Source organism: Suillus paluster (assembly GCF_016628075.1).
Source record: "Suillus paluster strain FC165 chromosome Unknown EDB91scaffold_5, whole genome shotgun sequence".
NCBI classification, from domain to species: Eukaryota; Fungi; Basidiomycota; class Agaricomycetes; order Boletales; family Suillaceae; genus Suillus; species Suillus paluster.
Genome location: NW_024537565.1, coordinates 577,538 through 594,955, shown reverse-complemented (window position 1 = coordinate 594,955; position 17,418 = coordinate 577,538). Strand labels below are relative to the sequence as shown.

The window sequence follows — 17,418 nt, the reverse complement described above, 5'->3', positions numbered from 1 at the left end:
AGATGAGTTGGCATGAAATCCTTGACAATAGTATCGAACTACTCACGGCATCAGCCCCAACCAAATGACATGAAAATATCTCGGGACAGCAAGGATACTTGGTATGCTATGGCGCAATGAGTGGGACAACCTGTACAATACGTTATGAGCTTAAAGCGGCATGACAGTGCATGAATGCTGATTGGAAATGAACCTAGGACTTACCTTGTCCGATTGACTCTCCTCTCCGCTCATTGTTCTCATGGCGAATCTAGTACTACGACACGATATCTTCTGGTTGTCGGTGTGCTATGTTCGAGCTGGGAAATGTTTCTGAGATGTAAGAGGAGCTGTTTGGAGAAGAAACACTTACCATATAATGATTGTGTGCCAGTGTACGATATGGCAAGAAGCAAGAAGAAAGTCATATTCTATGATAGGCCTGGCTGATGCAGATTCATTCCACAAGCTCGATGTTTATGGTAGGGAGAAGATTCTTGGATAGGTGTTCGATATAATGATACTTGTTAGGATGTATGGCCAACTTGAGGGAGATATATTCTATGATAGCCTGTTTGACGCATCATGATTTGTCCTCGTTGGCAAATTCAAATATGTTTGCGGGGAGGAGACAGTATGATAGATTGCTTGCCAATGGTCAATATGTACAGACTTAGGGTAGTAACGGTATGGTACATGCATGCAGGCTAGAATACTGGTATGGAAAGTACGCGAGCACGTAGATAATGTCGTAGGTCACTCATTTCATCCTCTTGTAGTCGCGTAATGTGCCGTCCACGTAGGACAGCAATCATCGCTGCTAAAATCCATATGCCGCAATCATATCCATTGGTCTGGAGAGATTTAACCTGCGTGAATCGTCAAATTGAGGGTTGAGACAGGAGATACACCCGAACTCACTGTCAATGGGCGAGCTACCCATCCATCAAGATTAATATGTACCTCCTTCTCTCGTTGACGTGCTATCATCAGAAGTCGACAGACTAGTTTCGTGATATCCTGCAAAGCAATCAAAATCATCATTGCATGAAAGCTAGAATGAACCTACTTTCACGTCATGTTTCCACGGTTTCTGTTCAGCGAGACTGTCAAAGAGGTGAAGTTCTTTTCTTGACAAATATATAACGCAAACAACCCAATGGCCAACATTAGCTGGCCTATGAATTGGCAGAACCCATACATCTTTCTCCCAATAACACGTCCAGGATGTATTGCGCCAAAGTATATCATCTGCGGCATTGTAGCGGATGCGAGGCAGATCGTGTGTAGAGAAGATAGCCACGGTTGGGTTAGGCATGTCCATCTGCAGGAGGATGGCACAGCCATTGATACATACATCATTGAGGAATGCAGTCGGACGAGCGAGAAAAGATATATCCCTCGGCTCAAACACTTGCTGGGGGAAGCGTCCAGTCGATGACGTTGTTCTTGTGGCTACACGTCCAGGCACGATCGTATGCGAGTCTTGAGATGGTGCACGGAAGTCATCAATCAGGAGACCCTACATATATGTTAGTGAGAGTTGGCGTCAACAATATTGACGTACCTTGGGCGGATCCCACACTATGTCGGCACAAATATCATGCACGATATCTTCGTCCTCAACGAACTCTGCTCCAGCAATATCACCCTCCAGGATGTCTGCGAGCGCAGCTTGCTCGGGCTCAACCTCTGCCAAGTCGTCTACCTCAGGCAACACTGCTTCATCCTCTGGAACAGGGTCTTGCACTGTCACACTCGCCAAGTGAAGAGTGGTACTTTGAGGACCTCCAGAGTAGGCTATAGCGCAATCTAGCGCCTCCTTTGCACGGCTCGTAAACCGAACCGAAGATGCTAGCGAATTTGCCCATCGCGTCTGAAGGCGGAGGAAATGAGAGCGCTTCTGTTGCAATGGAACAACAAAGCGCTTGTCTATAAATGAGCAAGTTCAACATTTAAACATTGATTGAATATTGAGAAGCAAACTTACTTTCAGGCAAACGGAGTGAAAGCTCCAGTGCCGTCAGCTCCTCTCCAAAGAAGCGGCACAAATTGTCCGCCTCCATACCTAAGCGTTGTTGCTCCTCCCGACACCGGTCACGTTTGAGAAGGGCGCGGATTCCATCCCTGACATCTGAGTCTGCCAGCCATCGAGGCACCTCTCCCATTGAGGGTGTGACCCAGACATCCTGCATTAATGTCTGGTCACCACGTAACTCAGCTAATTTTGTGGGGAGGGCGGTGGGAAGCGGGATGTTCCAAGCAGGATCGTAGAGTAACTCTAGGCGCTCACAATATGAATTAAATTTTCTGATGGCCGTCATCAGAGCAGGTTGCCGTTTTGCAATGGCTTTCCGAGTGTGTTGATGAAGTTTTGTCCCTGAAAAATAAGGTTAGAATGGATGAGTAGTCGGACATGAAGACTTACCTAATGTTTGTTGGGATCCACCTACAGCGCGATCGAGCTTATCCCATTCAAAAAAACTGGCGATAGCGCGCTTCCGAATATTCATCTTAAGATCGCGTGCGATAAGAAGTACACGGACGAAGTCCAGATTGACTCCATCGAGCTCGGGAAATCTGTCGTGTACATTTAGAGAAGAATACAGTGCTTCGACTTTGGCCATGAGACGATCATGGCCCCTCTGTAGGCTCTCGAGGACATCGAGGGTATCACCGGATGCTGCGTCTTTCTCTAGCGTAGTCCTTGTAGCCTGCAAGGCTCGATCAGAGGCATCCAAATCGGATTGTAGAGCCAGAACAGTGTCAAGTTCTTTTCGGAGGCGAGCAGGAGCATCTGAAGACATCTTTAGCAGAACTACTCGTTGTGCGCACATTGTATGGTTACTCACGAGCGCGAATTGAGAGTTGTGATTGTCGTTGGTCAGCCCACTGAGCCTGTAGGTCCTCCACAGATGTTTCACAACGGTTGATAGCATCGAGTGCCACAGAACCCTGGTCCTTGATGCCCCGTTTCAAACGGCGTTTAATCCAGTCACCGAGGTCATCTTTCATCTCAGATCCTATCGCAGTCGCTTGGCGGTCAATTAACCAAATACGGCGCTGACGCTAAGTGAATTAAAGTATTAGTACATATATGTTAGCGTACAATATCATGTAACGTACCGATGATGATCTTTCGACACCTATCAGGCGAATGAATCGCGACCACAACCGCTCAGTCCCCTCGCCGTCAGATAACCCCATGCCAATGCACATCCGTGGATTGTGCACCAGTTGACAGGCCCATTCATGGCCATACGCGTGCATGGCTGTAGTTGCGAAGCGCAGGCGCAATAACACATCCTGAGGGAGAATCTCGAACTGGGTATAATCAGCAAGTGAATGTAATTAAGATCATGTACGTACCTTTGAAAGGGACCGTGCAAGAACACAGCCGACGTCGTAGAGAGTCACGACCGTGGCTTGAGGAGGGAGCAATGTGAACAAGTGTTCAATCAGCGCAACAGAGTACTTCTGTTGCTCGCCAGGGGTATCGATGTTAGCAAAAAAAAGAGGAATATCATGACGGCAAATAAGCGCCATTATGCCTGTGTCGTCAAAGCTGTCCATAGCGGCCTTTTGTTTCTTCCCGTCGGCAGCTTCGTATGCATTCTCACATAGGTCGATAGCTTCATCAGGGACAAGGGGCGCGTGTGCCTTTGCTGGTCGCTTACGTTGTGCATTGATTCGGCGCCCGACTGCATCAACAAATTGCTTGGAAAGGAAGTAAGTTGGCTCATAGAAACGAGGACAGTCACCCGCAGAACGCCGGTGACGATGATGGAAATTACCATCCGTAGCGACATGTATGTCTCCACCTTGTTCAATGGGTCGGCCGAATAGTGTGCCGCCAAAACATGCCGGACAGCGCTGTGCAAGGAGTGGTGCACATCGCCCACGGTGTAAGACAATTGAATCTGAACTTTGAGGTGGTGGTGGTTGGGGTGGTTGGAGGTTGGCCACACGGTCTCGACTTTGTTGGAGAACTGTGTCGACTTGGCGTTCGATTTCGACCTGTAGGACATCGTACCACTGTACGGCATGGCCCAGACCGCGACGAAAGGGTTCCTGCACAAGTTCACCCTGAAATAGTTTAGTAACATTAATACAAGACAAATAGATCTTACCCGTGCGTCAGTGACTTGAAACCCTCGGCGTGAATAGTGGGTTTTGAGCGCGGATGCCAGAGCGTTGATTGCATCACAAGAACGCTCAAAGAGTGCTCGATAAAACGACAGTAGATCCACTGAGACTGCCATACGAGGTTGTGAAGGTGAAGTAGGGAATAACCCATGATGAAGGAGGACCTGCGCAAGGCTGGAGCATTCGCAGCTCAGTACGTCGATTGATACAAATCCTGTTGACATTGCACTCGTTAGATTAGGCAATAGGAAAAAATGTAAGTACTTGCTATCGAAGAATAAACACAACATATTCGTCCTTTTATGAGCGCATGTGTGAGTCCCGCATGCTGAGATCACATCGTGAGTTTTCTCCAAGGCTTGCCCAAGAGTTCGAGCATAATAACTCAATTGCGGGTCAACGAGGGTGGGTATAAGCTTCTGCCAGTTGGCGTATAATGTATCTGTCGATTTATCGGGGAGAATGCGCCGCTTGCGTGGACTTGTCTCTATGTCTGTGAGCCTATCAGAAGAGACTTCCTCCGACATTTGGTCTTCAGCGCCTGTGAAATCAAAATTGTGCGTGTTCATGTTGTCTGCTTCACCAGAGGGACCACCCAGTGTGGTACGAGGAGAACACAATGTTTGGGATGATGTAGGATCCATGAGGCGTTGCATTTGAGCAAGTAGATGACGACGCTTGAGTTCCGCGCCAGGCAATGCCACGAGTGTTTGCGTTTTCCTCTTGTCTCTGGCTTTCCTCGGACTTACAAAGTGTTGCCCGAGGCCAGAGCATACGAGTTGAGCTTTACGAGTGTTCCGGGAGTTAGTTAGAGTCATGGAGAGAAGATCTGCATGCGTACGATGCCTACAGAAAAACTTGTACTGAGTACATTAATTTGTATGCGATACATAAATGGACACATACCAAGGATACCTCCAGAGCCTACTAGACGATCCTACCAGACTATTATCCATACCACGCGAGCCTACAAATGAACTGCCAGAGCCTACAAAACAAAGTGCGGGAGGCGCCGTAGGTACGCAGGAAGGGCAGGAGGCAAAATTACATGTAAGCTATTTTTAGATCGGAGGGTAGGTGGGTCTCGCAGATAGGTTTCCCACAACATAATAACCGGGTCTCAAAGACCCTTTATAGGCACCGAAAAGTGTTGCCTGAGGTGAGCTATGTGATGTGGACATGACGCGCCAATGGTTTGGCAAAGCAATCTAGTAGGTTTCTTAAGATGATCAATATACCACTGACCACCACCCTCCATTCAGGGGCCAACGAGTGTCATGATCATGAGCACATAACCTACCAACACTATTTAATTGTAATCTCCAGCTTTGCATGTAGGGTGCTATTGCAGTCCACATATATAGTATCACTAAAACAACAATCAGCTTGTGTCTTTTGAGGAGAGGAGTCACAAAATAAGTTTGGTTGGTAAAATCACCGCTCATAAATATCCTGGGATATTGATCGAGCTGAGGAAGCGTAAGGGGAAAGACTTACTCGTCCATCAACCATCATTCAACGGCCAACCAAGATCAGCCAAAGTAGATAGCATGTACGGTCTGCGTAGCCAACGGGGGAGCAAAGAATAGTTCCATAGGAATCGTAAAACCATCAGTATGCCTTGACTTCAGATAAGTTGGAACAGATTAGACCTACTCCCTAGGTGCAATCACATGCTGTGTATTGTGTGGGGTTCGCAGCTCTTGAGGAGGGGTTGCACGTCCAGGTTTCCCTTTGTGGGCCTCGATCACAAGTACTGCTTCTGTCTGCGCTGGGCAGCTATGCTGAGAAAGAACAAATTCGAATTTCCACCTCCAGTCACGCCCCTTATAAAAGCGCACCACCCATAAACGTCCTGCAGGATTGACGACGTTACATCAACATGAGGGACACTGAAAGACATGGGCCCGTACCCCCGCAGCAAACTCTACCCCCAATTCCTGCGTAATGCGCAGGCGTTTTTGGAACATCCTGAAGCTGAGATGAGTAACAAACTGGTTCTTGTCTACTCCATCCCCTGCTTCATGCACCTGAACCTTATCTGGTGGACAACCCAAAAAGTGTCTCAGAGACTCGGCCTTGGCTGATGGAGCACAGTAAATGCGCTCTCGGGTGAGCATTATCAAACACTTACGATTAACAATATGTCCCCAATTCAACTGCGCAAATAATGCCTGGTAGCTAGTTACCATGCACGCGAGACGCATGTCGGAAGAGCAAGCAGACGAGAGATTGGAGATGGATGCACGAAACGCTGCGAGGGCCTCTGGTCGGTTATTCACAATTGCCAATACATCGCCGTGTGACCCTCGATATTGCGTGTTTGCAGGAGGTGAGAGAATTCTGCGGCTGACTCAGAGAGTAGCAGCGCAGGCATTGACAATTGGGGCGATAGAGGAGGGAGTAAAATAGGGACCAGAGACAATATCTCGGTTTCGAGATAAAGCAGTGCATTTCTGCTTGTTGCGTTCCTGCCTGGTGCGTAGGAAGGAAATTACAGATGGTTGTCTGCATTGGATGGAACCCGCTGATAATGCAGCGTCGTATAGCACAGCCTCAGACTGAGGCAAAAAATGTGTATGACAAGCGCTTGGCTGGAGAGGAGTCGCGATGAAGAAATGTAAGTTGTTGAGGCGGCGTGGCGCAGAGCTACGAAGAATCTCGTTGACGGTCTGGCTCCCCATCAAGTCACTTTGACACGTCAGTAGTTGACGTAGCGAGAGATCATGCGAGAGGACAACGTACGAGGGTGTGTGGACGGCTGCGTTTTTTTTAATTTGCCCTTCCAGTCAGTGCTGCCTTGTTTGCATCAGATAATCCGGAGCATCTTAGAGATTTCGTCCGTGAGCCAGCACTAAACTCTCCATTTGTAGCATCAAACCGGAAAACGCAATCCATGAAGAAAGTGACCTGCAACGTCCCAGACGAATCTCGGGGCTTCGCCGTAAAACCACGAGGAAGGCTACCAAATAACGTCGGCTACATCATACAGTTCGACGTTCTCCCCTTGACTTTCGAATCTTGCATCGCTCCAGAGTATAGATGTCATGTAAGACCACTGCGAGCTCCCCGCAAGAATGTGGTGCGGTTGTGAGCTGTCTCTGGGACTGCCAGATGCACGTTGCAACATTGCTAATAGCCTCCACTGTGACTGAAAAAGAGTTTTCCTCTTGTCAATGGCGTGAAAATTTCAAAGCGGACTAATAGTTTCTAAAGAGGATCAACATACCACTGACCAGCGAAAGAATCACCCTCTAGTCAGCAAACAAGTGCTATGAGCCCGCCAACACTATTTTAATGTCATCTCCAGCTTTACATGTAGGGTGCCATCACAGTCCACATAGACAGTATCGCTACAACAACGCAGTCAGTTCAGTAAAGGAGAAGAGTCGCAAAATAAGTTTTGTTTGTAAAGTCATTAATGACATAGATCGAGCTGAAGAAGTGTAAGGAAGAAGACTCACTCGTCCATCAGCCAATCGCTCAACGCCCAATATATATTTATCACATTGGTGGGTGATCTAGTCACATCGGGTAGTGATCTGCGTCGCCAACGAGGGAGGAAAGAATAGTGAATAGTCGCATAGGAATTGTAAAACCATCATTATGCCTTGCCTTGCCTTTAGACGAATCAGCAAATCTACTCCTTGGGCACAAGGAACAACTTGCTATCAAACCACATTCGCAGGTCTTGAGGTGGGGTTGCATATCCAGCTTTCCCTCTGTGGGCCTCGAACCAAAGTACAGCTTCAAAATACGCTGGAACGCTATACTGAAAAAGATTGAAATCGATGCACCACCTGCAGTTAGCCCCCCTGGAAAAGCGCAACAATCATATACGTCCTGCAGGGAATGGCATCATCATATCAGCATGAGGAACACCGAAAGATATGGACCACATACCCCTCACGGTAAATTCTACGCCTAATTCCTGTGTAATGTGCAGACGTTTTTGGAACATCCCGAAACGGAGACAAGCAACGAACTTGTTCTTGTCCACTCCATCCCCTTCATGAACCTGAACCTCATCTGGCGGACAACCCAAAAAGCGTCTCAAAGACTCAGCATTGGCTGATGGAGCAAATAAATTTGTTGCTGCTCTCTCAGATGGGATCATGGACTTACGATCAATGATACCCAAATTCAACTGTGCAAACAATGCCTGGTCGCTAATTGTCATGCACGCGAGACGCATGTCGGAAAAGCAAACAGACTAGAATTCGGAAATGAATGCACGAAATATTGCGAAGGCTTCTCGCCGGTTATTTACAATTGCCCAATACATCACCGTATGACCTCGATATTGGGTGTTTGCAGAGGGTCAGGGAACTCTGCGGCTGAGAGAGCAACAGTGCAAGCATTGATACTTGGGGCGACAGTGGCAATGGTGAAATCAGACCCGGAGAGAATATCACGGATGCGAGATAGAACAACCCGATTCTGCTTGCTGCGTATGAAGGAAAATACAGATGGTTGTCTGCATTGGATGGAATCCGCTGATAATGCAGCATCATACAAGGGAGGTGTGCAAGAAGCGGACTTGTTATCATCTTGAAAGACTTTGGACTTGGTAGCCATTATGGAGGGAGAGGTAAAGGTACAGACGATGACATAGGGATCTGCCCAGCACGACACAATAAAAATGGTAAGCAAGTAGCACCTGAACCATTTTGCATTTTCACCGTGTCCGGCCAAGAAGCGATGACCGATTCGCCCACTACTGAAACTTCCAGTGACTGAGACAGAACTGAGTGGTTCATGCCGCGCTTGGTTGGAGAGCCCGCGATGGAGAAGAAAACCAAAATGCAATACGCTGGAACAGGTAAATGTGCATCATAAGCACATCTAAGCCCCAATCCATCAGATTCTCCGCGACATGTGCATCACAACCCTTCTTGCCGAATTTCAGATCTAGACAAGTCACGGTTTACAAAATGTGGCTACTAGCGGGAGTCCTTGAGTTCAACGAGCTCGATGTCATCCGCGATGAAGCTAGAAGACTCAGTAGCGTGGTTTGCACTGCGTCAGGAGACATGAATTCGTCGGTCCATCCAGGTGGGGCAGAGGATGTAGCTGGTATTTTATAGTAAAGAAGTTAGGAACCTCTGCCGAGGTCAACTGTATCATTACTTACTACCTGCAGTAAACGTTCGGGATCTGGAACAGTCGAGTAGAAGACTTGACATGGTGCTCATTGTGGTAGAAAACAGAAAAGGATGAAACCCCGAATAGGAAGTAGTCATAGCGCAGTGCGCTCGTAGTTTACAGTTGAGCTCCACGTTATGTTCTGGTGAGAACAAGCGTAATGTCAAAGACACCTGGACCTGCACCCCACCGTCGTGTGGGCATTCCTACTGCATCTACACCACGACCCAAGCCACAGCTCACCATCGAGGAATGGGAAGCCAAAGCACCTCTCAGCGACCTAGCACTCAAGAGCGTCGCGGCGATCAAAGCCGCCAGCGAGAAAACGCCTCTCCCACTCAAAGTACAGTCAAAACATGTTCTGGCGCTGCTCATTGCTGAATACATCCAAGTTTAGCGTCGACGAAGACGAGACCTCACGTCCCTCTACACCGAATCTACGAGGGAAGCTCGCATCAGTGTCGCGTCCCTCAACGCCGGTGCCAGGCTTTACTCGCCAGTTTGCCAGTCATGCGCTGCATCCGAAGCAGCCAGTACAAACGCCCCAGCAATTCTATGACTGGTTTGCACAGATTGATAGGTCCGTAGCACATAGCCAGGAAGCGCACTTCCGCGCTCATGTCGCCATGGTATCCGAACACCTGAACACAGCAGACACACTTATTGAGCGTATAGATGAGGTTGACCGGGAGGTTGGTGGCCTACTTGAAGGCTGGCGAAGCGTGGAGGAGGGCGGAAAGAATCTGAAGGATGCATGTGAGCGATTGCTAGAGGAAAGAGTAAGCAAACAGGCCGCTGGAATATCCCAATATCTAATCCTTCTGCACTAGGACAGGCTTCTTGAACTCACTGAGGAAATCGGAGCTAGGCTTGAATACTTCCAAGAACTAGAACACGCGACGCGCATGCTCAATCATCCTGGAGAGTCCCTTGTCCTTCAAACCGACTTCCTGTATATGGTAGAACGTGTGGACATCTGTATAGATTATCTCAAGGCTCATGTGAGTCGTTGTGCTATTAGCCAATATGCTCTACCGACTCGATACACTTTCAGCGATATTACAAAGAAGCGGAGGTATACCTACTCCGCTTCCAGCAGTGCATGACTAGAGCCATGACGCTCATTAGGATGTTTTTCGTTGGATCGCTAAGGGCCTTGACTGCCGACGTGTCCAGAAGACTGTCAGAGAAGGTAAGTTGTTTGTTACTTATATTCAGACTCTTGACACCGCGATTTTTAGGATGTGTCCTCGACAGCACAGATGCATTTGCTTTACACTAGGTTCCGCAGTGTCACTGCTCAGCTTGCTCCTTTACTCGGCGAATTAGAGCGTCGTGCCGAGGCTCACCCAGAGGACTTGTCGGCTCTGCTGTCAGAATGTCATTCTGCTTATTTTGCAGCACGTAAGGGTCTATTGGTGGGACGCTTGATGGAAGAAATACGTGGGCTTGACCCAACTCACACTGAACTAGTTGAATTAGTGAGTTGCCCATGGTTGTGTTCAGCGATTTACTCATCCAGGAACAGACGAATGCTGGTTGCAGTTATCTGAAGCAACTCTGCACAGACGAGTTCAATCTCTACCGAGAATTTTTCAACTCTGGCGAGGATCACCTCTAGTTAGTAAACATCCTTGTTGTCTCTGCTTTCACTCACCGGTGGCTTCAAGCACTTATCTTGAGAACTTGTGCGACTACCTTTATGATGACCTACGTCCCCGGATATTGCATGAGACTCGCCTCACAACTCTGTGCGAAGTATGCACGGTGCTTCAAGCTCTAATGGTCCTCGATGTAGCGGAGTTCCTAGGGGAACCTTCTGATGAAGACAACTTGATTGTTGATTTTGATCAGCCAAAGCCCAAAGGTCTAGGGCAACTGCATATCAGTCACCTTCTGCAGATGGTCCTCCAGGATGCGCAAACTCGATTGTTCTTCAAAGCGCAGTCCGTTATTCAGGCTGATATTCGGTATTACACACCGAAACCAGAAGACCTGGCGTATCCTGATAAACTCATCGGTGAGTGCATTATTCCGCCGCTGCTCCAGACACTTTCTGACAAGCATATCAGCTGCACGGAAGCCTGTTTCTCAGTACAACATCAAGGAGAAGGAAAGCGTGAGCCGACTCTTCCAGCTACCCTCCTTAGACAAGAAAGAAACGTGGTTTCCGGCCTTGCAAAAGACAGTATGGGTATTGTCTCAACTGCATGACTTCGTCAAGGTAGCCGCTTCCTTTGCACGTCTCGACTGGATGCTGAGTCCATGCAGCCAGCTATTTTTGAAGATATTGCCCACGAGGCCGTCAGCCTTTGCCGTCAATCGCTGGTCACTTCGTCCAACTTGATCGGACAGAGAAGTTCTACCGGCGTGCTAGATGGCCAGCTATTTCTCGTTCGCCATCTCCTGATTTTGAAGGAGGTTGCAAACAATTTGGATTATACCCCGAAGGATGCAGAGCCGAGGACTGATATAGGCGGCGTGACGGGTGGGTGTTCGTACGTGACTTTGGATCGTCCCATTGACTTTCTCGATTACAGATACCTTGGCATCTGTTCTGAATCGCACGACTGCGTTGCTACCAGATGCTCTTTTCGCTTCATTGGGAATGCCTCGAGGGCACGATATCCTTTCGGATTCTCGACATGTGAACGATGCATTTCTTTCACTGACTCCGCATCCTCGCTGACTCCCGATATAGGACATAGACCAAGATCTGAAACACGCCTGCCAGGAAGTCATCTCGTTCTGTGCAAGACTGCCCTGCGACCCTCTCCAAGAGTGGGTGGACCGCGTGCGAGCATTCAACGATGCCCGCGTAGCGTTCTCTTCGGGGCAACAGGCTCCACTCCTGACGGAGCAAGACTGGGCAAAGCAGGCGGTCGCAGAGAACCTTCATGGAAGCTTCGTCGAGGCTTGCGAACGGGATCTACGGTCATTTGTGACAAAGCTACGGTTGTACCTCGAGGACGATCGAACGGTGTCTGTGCTGGTCACGCATATAGAAGAGGCGATTATTGATGACTACCTCAAGTTCCGAAATGTGGTATGGAATATGTACGCGGGCGCGATGAAGACTGTTGTGTTTTCGCAGGAAAGCCTGCGGGATTATTTGAAGAGTATATGTAGTTGACGTACGCCGTACTTTGCTTCAATCTAAGGCGAATATTTCTCTTATTGACCTTGTCTTCCCGGAGGTACATATATTAATGACCATGTCAAACACAATACTACATAAAGGCTGGAAAGAACATCGTCCAAACTTGATATCAATAGTGTTCAAAAGTCTGTAAGTCTAGAAGGACGAGGCGATTTACTATTAGGAGTTGATGTCATGATGATCAAAGATCTTTCACTAGCTTTGAAATCAACGTTATGAACCCCACGAAGAGATTTATGACGCTGTAAACCCCACTTTAATAAAATTGCGCGATACGATTGTTGAGTGCGCGACACAACCTAAGAATGCACGACATATCCTGGGTGATCCTACGAGTGTCATTCCGAAAAGTATCATCATGTATGTGACATCAAGAATGGGAGATACAATGTGTAAAGCTAAGTGTAATACTAGGGTATAGCGGGAGTGATGTTGCGTGGTATCTACTACGTGATGTGACGATCGGCGGCAGTTGTAGTTCATTGATGCGTTCATGATATTGAAGTGATGGTCCAGGTTAGTGTCAGTCATCCTTCGCAAACTCCCAGGAGCGTGGCGGTAGCCAGTAAGCGACGGAGGAGGCAGCAGCTTCGTGACCTGTGGCAATGATGAAAGTAAGACGTGCGCACTGCAGGTTGAGAAAATAATCAATATATCACGTTCTGGTAGTAACATGCTAGCAGCAGTTGGCTGACATACCTCTGAGGAGCCGGACACAACCGGGTTGGGTGAAAAACGAGACTGAAACATGTTCGCCGCTGACTGTGATGTCGCAGCATGTGCCTAAGTAAACGCAAAGCAAATGAACAACCGAACAATTGGTTCGGTTCATAGTTAGATGACCCATAGGAACGAAATGGCTGAACAATATAGATTATAGTGGGAGTGCCAGTGGAAATGTTCTAAAGCTAAAAGCGTTTGTTTGAATCTAAAGCCTTTGCCAAACAACAGGCGCCTGTTCAATCCGCCTGAATCTGATCATGACCAATGTTATACTCTGTCTACCTGATACCAGTCCATCATCCCCTAATTTCCTTGCCCTCTTATACTCATTTTCATAGGCTCATTTGTTACGGTTTGATCATCGGATATTTAAAAGGTTAACTTTGTGAGGAGTCCTTCAAACATGACGTCACTTCACTCCCGTCGGATCAGTATTCTTAGCGACCTCGCAAAGCAGGCAGAATCTTCGGCTTGCGAATGGGATCGAACGGTATACAGTCATTCCGAGTTGTGTTGTACCTGATCGATTGGACGGTGGCAATTCTACCAACACTCCCCGAAGTGGAGGAAGATTTGTACATTGGCTAGGTGACGTCTCTGTCATTTACATAAAAAGGTTCCCCTTCCCGAGTCCAATTGATCCATCGCAGCGAGGAAAGTTTTCATATGGCTGGACGTATAACATCTTCTTTTGCTACGAGATGGATCAGTTCATCTGTCACTTGTTGGATTGTTGTGTCCCAGTCGGGCCCACCGAAGAGATGCTGGATACCCTGAGCAATCCGATCTCATTTGCGGAGATTAACTGCTAGACGTCTGGACTGATTGACCATCATCAGCAAACTACAATGTCCTGTACAGAGGGGACCAAGCTGTGGCAAGCCATTTTTTGGTGGTGGGAAAAAAGTGTTTTGCTGATGATGTTTACAAGCACAACAAGACTGGAAAGAGCATCGTCCGGACCACGAGTTACACTCCCCCGGAGATCTTGCACGAGTATGTCGATTCTGTTCAGCTTCCGACCATGTTCGCTCACTTTGAAGGCATTCCAGACCGCGTCGCACTGGACTCACCAGGTGCAGCCTGCGGACTTGAGCCTAGTGGAACCCCTGAAGGGTGCATGATGACTAGATATTCTTGCTTGAGGCAGCTAGCAATAACGTTGACCTGCGGCGACTACCAGTTCGAAAACCTATCTGCTTACGGCTGGAACTTTAACTACACTTTCATTTTGGTTAACGGGTTACAGTCGGGGCTTGCGCCATAGTAACTTTGATTTCCTCCACAGGATAAACGAACATAGCAGCAAGTGTCGAGGCTAACCCTGACTCTCAGTTCGGCTTTGGATCCGCCTGGCCCACTCCCATTCGATGATGGTGGTTCAATGACTCGGTCAGCTTGCGATGCCAACTCAACATTTGAATGAGATCTCGTCATCACCAGGTTAAAGCTCGGCTCTGTGATGGATGTCATAAAGGCCTTCACCTCACTCCCAGCTGGGTGCTTCAACTGTATCACCATTCAATGACGCGAGGTCGTGCTTACCCTCTCTTTCACGCATCCTTTACTGTAGCACTTTATCTACTTCCCGACGTCGAGAAGCACACTTCATTTCACACATGCGTAGCTTTATTCTACTGATTTTCACGTTGCATTGTTATCCGCTGGTACTCGGACTACACTAAATCAAACGCCATTTGGTAATATCAAGAGCAGCGGAAGTTGAGCGCGCTCGCAAGAACGTACATGAATCATGGTGCGTGGTTGCGGGCCAAAACCTCCGCCGCAGTACCAATATAATCTTCAGAACGTTCAGGATCGAAACACACAGAGTACTAGTCCCGCGATACCACTTGTGATTTCCAATTTCCAACTTTGTTATACAACACAACTTGAACACGTCATACTAGGAAAACTCTGCGCACGCCGCACCAACTGCATCTACTGGATAGTGTGCGCGTCGTCAGGATTCACTACAAGGACATTCGGAACCGGATCTCCGGCCCTGAACACAGTGCACGATTGAATTCTGTCTCGCTGCCAGACCTCAACAGAGCCTGGGTTGATAGGAAAGAAATCCCCGGAGCCCTGGTCCTCGTAATTAGTGATCCTGACGTTGATCACGACGCGGGTTCCGTTGGTAATGGTGATAGGTGCCATAGTACCTGCTCATGTTTGCGAAATGATTAATATGAACTCGGTGCAAACATTTGAGCGCACCTTTGCAATTGAATGTTACAGAAGATTGAGATGAGACGTCGATGAGGAGATCAAGATATCTGGAAGCTGGGTCAAACAGGAGGAAATACCATAGCAGACTTCGGACTCACTCAAAACGATTGAAGAGGCGATGGGGAGCTACAGTCGCAACATCGCGTATTTATACGCGCAGATGAATTTCTTCTGAGCTCAGATCCAAAAAGACAATCATTGCCTGGAACAAAAATAAAGATAAAAGAAAATAATGCGAAGCCACCAACTCCATGAGGACCGGACCAGCAGATGTGACCTTACGTTCGCTAAGTCCAAATGGCACCTGAACCACATCCTTCCATTGAGTGGGTTTTGGCATCCAGTGGAGTGCGACTCACGAATACGTTTTCGTTTGATAATTAGAAGTGAAGCAACTGATCCCCGCTAGAAAACAATAGCACAGTTTGGATTCGGAGAAACGAACCTAACCTTGCTCCTGAAAGGGCCATTACCCTGGCCCTCACTGATCTGCAGATTGTGGAGGACCCCATCGGTGACAGCTGATCCCTGACAGTACGACAGAGTGAATGAGCGAAATGAAAATTTGAATCGTGCCTCTCAAAACAGTTTATCCGATCAGAAAGCAGCCTGATATTCCTTTACAAGATGCGCCAGCCATTATCTGGGGTGCGCATTGATGCGGAACGAAACCTATGAAAGGGACTTACATACTGGCTTCTCCACACATTGCAATGATGATTCGGAAGTTTCCTGCGTCACCATCAGCAACGTAGCACTTCGATTGAAAGAAAGTTAACGAATCATTCCTCGAATTCGCTTGCAAAAAGGGTCTGTCAATGTGACAGGGCTCGGATCTTGGTTCCCCTGATTGAGTGACTATAATACGGGGCACGGCAACCTGACACTTGCATTCCGCACAAGCTTGAGACCGTCATCCGCTTGCAAGGAATGTTTGTATGTTAGGATCAAGTGACTATCGGCGGATTGCTCACTGAGTCGCTGGACTATTCTCACGGGAGCCGTAGACGTAAATCGTTATACTTGAGTTCACCCATTTCGATAAAAAGACTCCTGTTGTGCCGTACCGACAAACGCTCCTCAAGAGCGGAAATTGAGAGATGTATTGTAACCTCTTTTGCAATGGAAGTGTCAGTCGCCGCTGCCGAGAAATCGATGATCTCTACATACTTATCAGAAGACTCGTACCGGCAGCCGCCATCAACAAGCACAAGGATTGAGGAACGTTTGTCACGGTAACTCCTTTTGCAATGGAAGTGACGGTGTGGTGTATCAACCTTCGTCGCGATGGCTGATCACGAGGAGGTGAGAGTATAAATTGAATTTGAGTAACGTTACTTACATGATTCTAGGCGTGTGTTGCTCGGTACAGCAGAATGTTGAGCCTGGGCCTGCCCCCTGAATACGTACAGGTTATCGGTGCTTACAATCACAGGTTTGATAATCAACGAATCATTCTTATTCCCTCTACCTCCCCAGTCAAGGTCAAGTACAGTTCCACACTGACTCGCAGGGGTGGAAGTTGTTGCATCATAGCTGCATCGTGGCGACTCGCGAGCATAGGCCTGTATTATAGTACAGTACACTTGCTCATAACGCATACTTTAAAAAAAATCAAAACAAATTCCTAAATATATATATTGACACACAAATCAATCCACTAACAACAATATGCGGACCAGATGTATGGCTACTGATAGATCGCTTTGTCTGCCAAAATTTATTGTGTTCTGATTTGTTATTAATTATGATGCGTTATGCGTTATGAGCAAGTCTACTATAGTCTGCATTTCTTTGAAGTTTGCACGGCGTCTGATACCGCAGATATTCCAACAGAGTACCAGAGTGCCAAGAGTGCCGATCCTGCATATGAAGCCAAGTTGTAGCCACGTCAGGGTCCGGTACTATGCTGCGGCGTGTCAGTACGGTACTTGTGAGGCATATGACTCGGAATTCTGCAACGATCGTAATCGATTCGTTTTCAACTACGAAGAACGTCGAGAATACTGTCGAAGTCGACGACTCTAAATGAC

General features: G+C 47.8%; 4 protein-coding genes across 4 annotated transcripts; 1 reads left to right on the top strand and 3 right to left on the bottom strand.

Moving 5' to 3' along the window:
- Positions 1-601: 601 nt before the first annotated feature.
- EDB91DRAFT_1105423 (uncharacterized protein) lies at positions 602-5,219 on the bottom strand. The gene is made up of 11 exons (XM_041317426.1): positions 4,394-5,219; positions 4,110-4,339; positions 3,349-4,065; positions 3,106-3,303; positions 2,832-3,048; positions 2,408-2,776; positions 1,970-2,359; positions 1,547-1,911; positions 1,049-1,501; positions 901-999; positions 602-848 (listed from the first exon to the last, which is right to left on the bottom strand). The coding sequence occupies exons 1-11, from the start codon at positions 4,941-4,943 to the stop codon at positions 687-689; spliced, it is 3,750 nt and encodes a 1,249-aa protein (XP_041182128.1). The 5' UTR covers positions 4,944-5,219; the 3' UTR covers positions 602-686.
- Positions 5,220-7,765: 2,546 nt separating this feature from the next.
- Positions 7,766-8,703, bottom strand: EDB91DRAFT_1078209 (uncharacterized protein; the record flags this gene model as incomplete). Its single annotated transcript, XM_041314990.1, has 4 exons — positions 7,766-7,872; positions 8,029-8,196; positions 8,251-8,338; positions 8,422-8,703. 4 exons carry the CDS (start codon positions 8,701-8,703, stop codon positions 7,766-7,768), a joined length of 645 nt encoding a protein of 214 aa, XP_041182127.1.
- A 693-nt stretch (positions 8,704-9,396) lies between these two features.
- On the top strand, positions 9,397-12,700 carry EDB91DRAFT_1326853 (Sec34-like family-domain-containing protein). The gene is made up of 11 exons (XM_041325236.1): positions 9,397-9,613; positions 9,663-10,049; positions 10,101-10,271; positions 10,325-10,462; positions 10,512-10,751; positions 10,799-10,890; positions 10,941-11,290; positions 11,343-11,494; positions 11,542-11,758; positions 11,811-11,917; positions 11,972-12,700. The coding sequence occupies exons 1-11, from the start codon at positions 9,431-9,433 to the stop codon at positions 12,401-12,403; spliced, it is 2,469 nt and encodes an 822-aa protein (XP_041182126.1). The 5' UTR covers positions 9,397-9,430; the 3' UTR covers positions 12,404-12,700.
- A 59-nt stretch (positions 12,701-12,759) lies between these two features.
- Positions 12,760-13,355, bottom strand: EDB91DRAFT_1105406 (uncharacterized protein). Its single transcript, XM_041317425.1, has 2 exons — positions 13,130-13,355; positions 12,760-13,058 (listed from the first exon to the last, which is right to left on the bottom strand). Exons 1-2 carry the CDS (start codon positions 13,275-13,277, stop codon positions 12,958-12,960), a joined length of 249 nt encoding a protein of 82 aa, XP_041182125.1. The 5' UTR covers positions 13,278-13,355; the 3' UTR covers positions 12,760-12,957.
- Between the last annotated feature and the right edge of the window lie 4,063 nt (positions 13,356-17,418).

Coding starts and splice junctions, on each gene's coding strand:
- EDB91DRAFT_1105423 (XM_041317426.1), bottom strand. CDS start 4,943: ATGACTCTAACTAACTCCCGGAACACTCGTAAAGCTCAACTCGTATGC. Junction 4,340..4,393: donor GTTGTGTTTATTCTTCGATA/GCAAGTACTTAC, acceptor CAATGTCAACAG/GATTTGTATCAATCGACGTA. Junction 2,360..2,407: donor TGGATCCCAACAAACATTAG/GTAAGTCTTCAT, acceptor CTTATTTTTCAG/GGACAAAACTTCATCAACAC.
- EDB91DRAFT_1105406 (XM_041317425.1), bottom strand. CDS start 13,277: ATGGGTCATCTAACTATGAACCGAACCAATTGTTCGGTTGTTCATTTG. Junction 13,059..13,129: donor TTGTGTCCGGCTCCTCAGAG/GTATGTCAGCCA, acceptor CTCAACCTGCAG/TGCGCACGTCTTACTTTCAT.
- EDB91DRAFT_1326853 (XM_041325236.1), top strand. CDS start 9,431: ATGTCAAAGACACCTGGACCTGCACCCCACCGTCGTGTGGGCATTCCT. Junction 10,050..10,100: donor AGCGATTGCTAGAGGAAAGA/GTAAGCAAACAG, acceptor CTTCTGCACTAG/GACAGGCTTCTTGAACTCAC. Junction 11,918..11,971: donor TCCTTTCGGATTCTCGACAT/GTGAACGATGCA, acceptor CTCCCGATATAG/GACATAGACCAAGATCTGAA.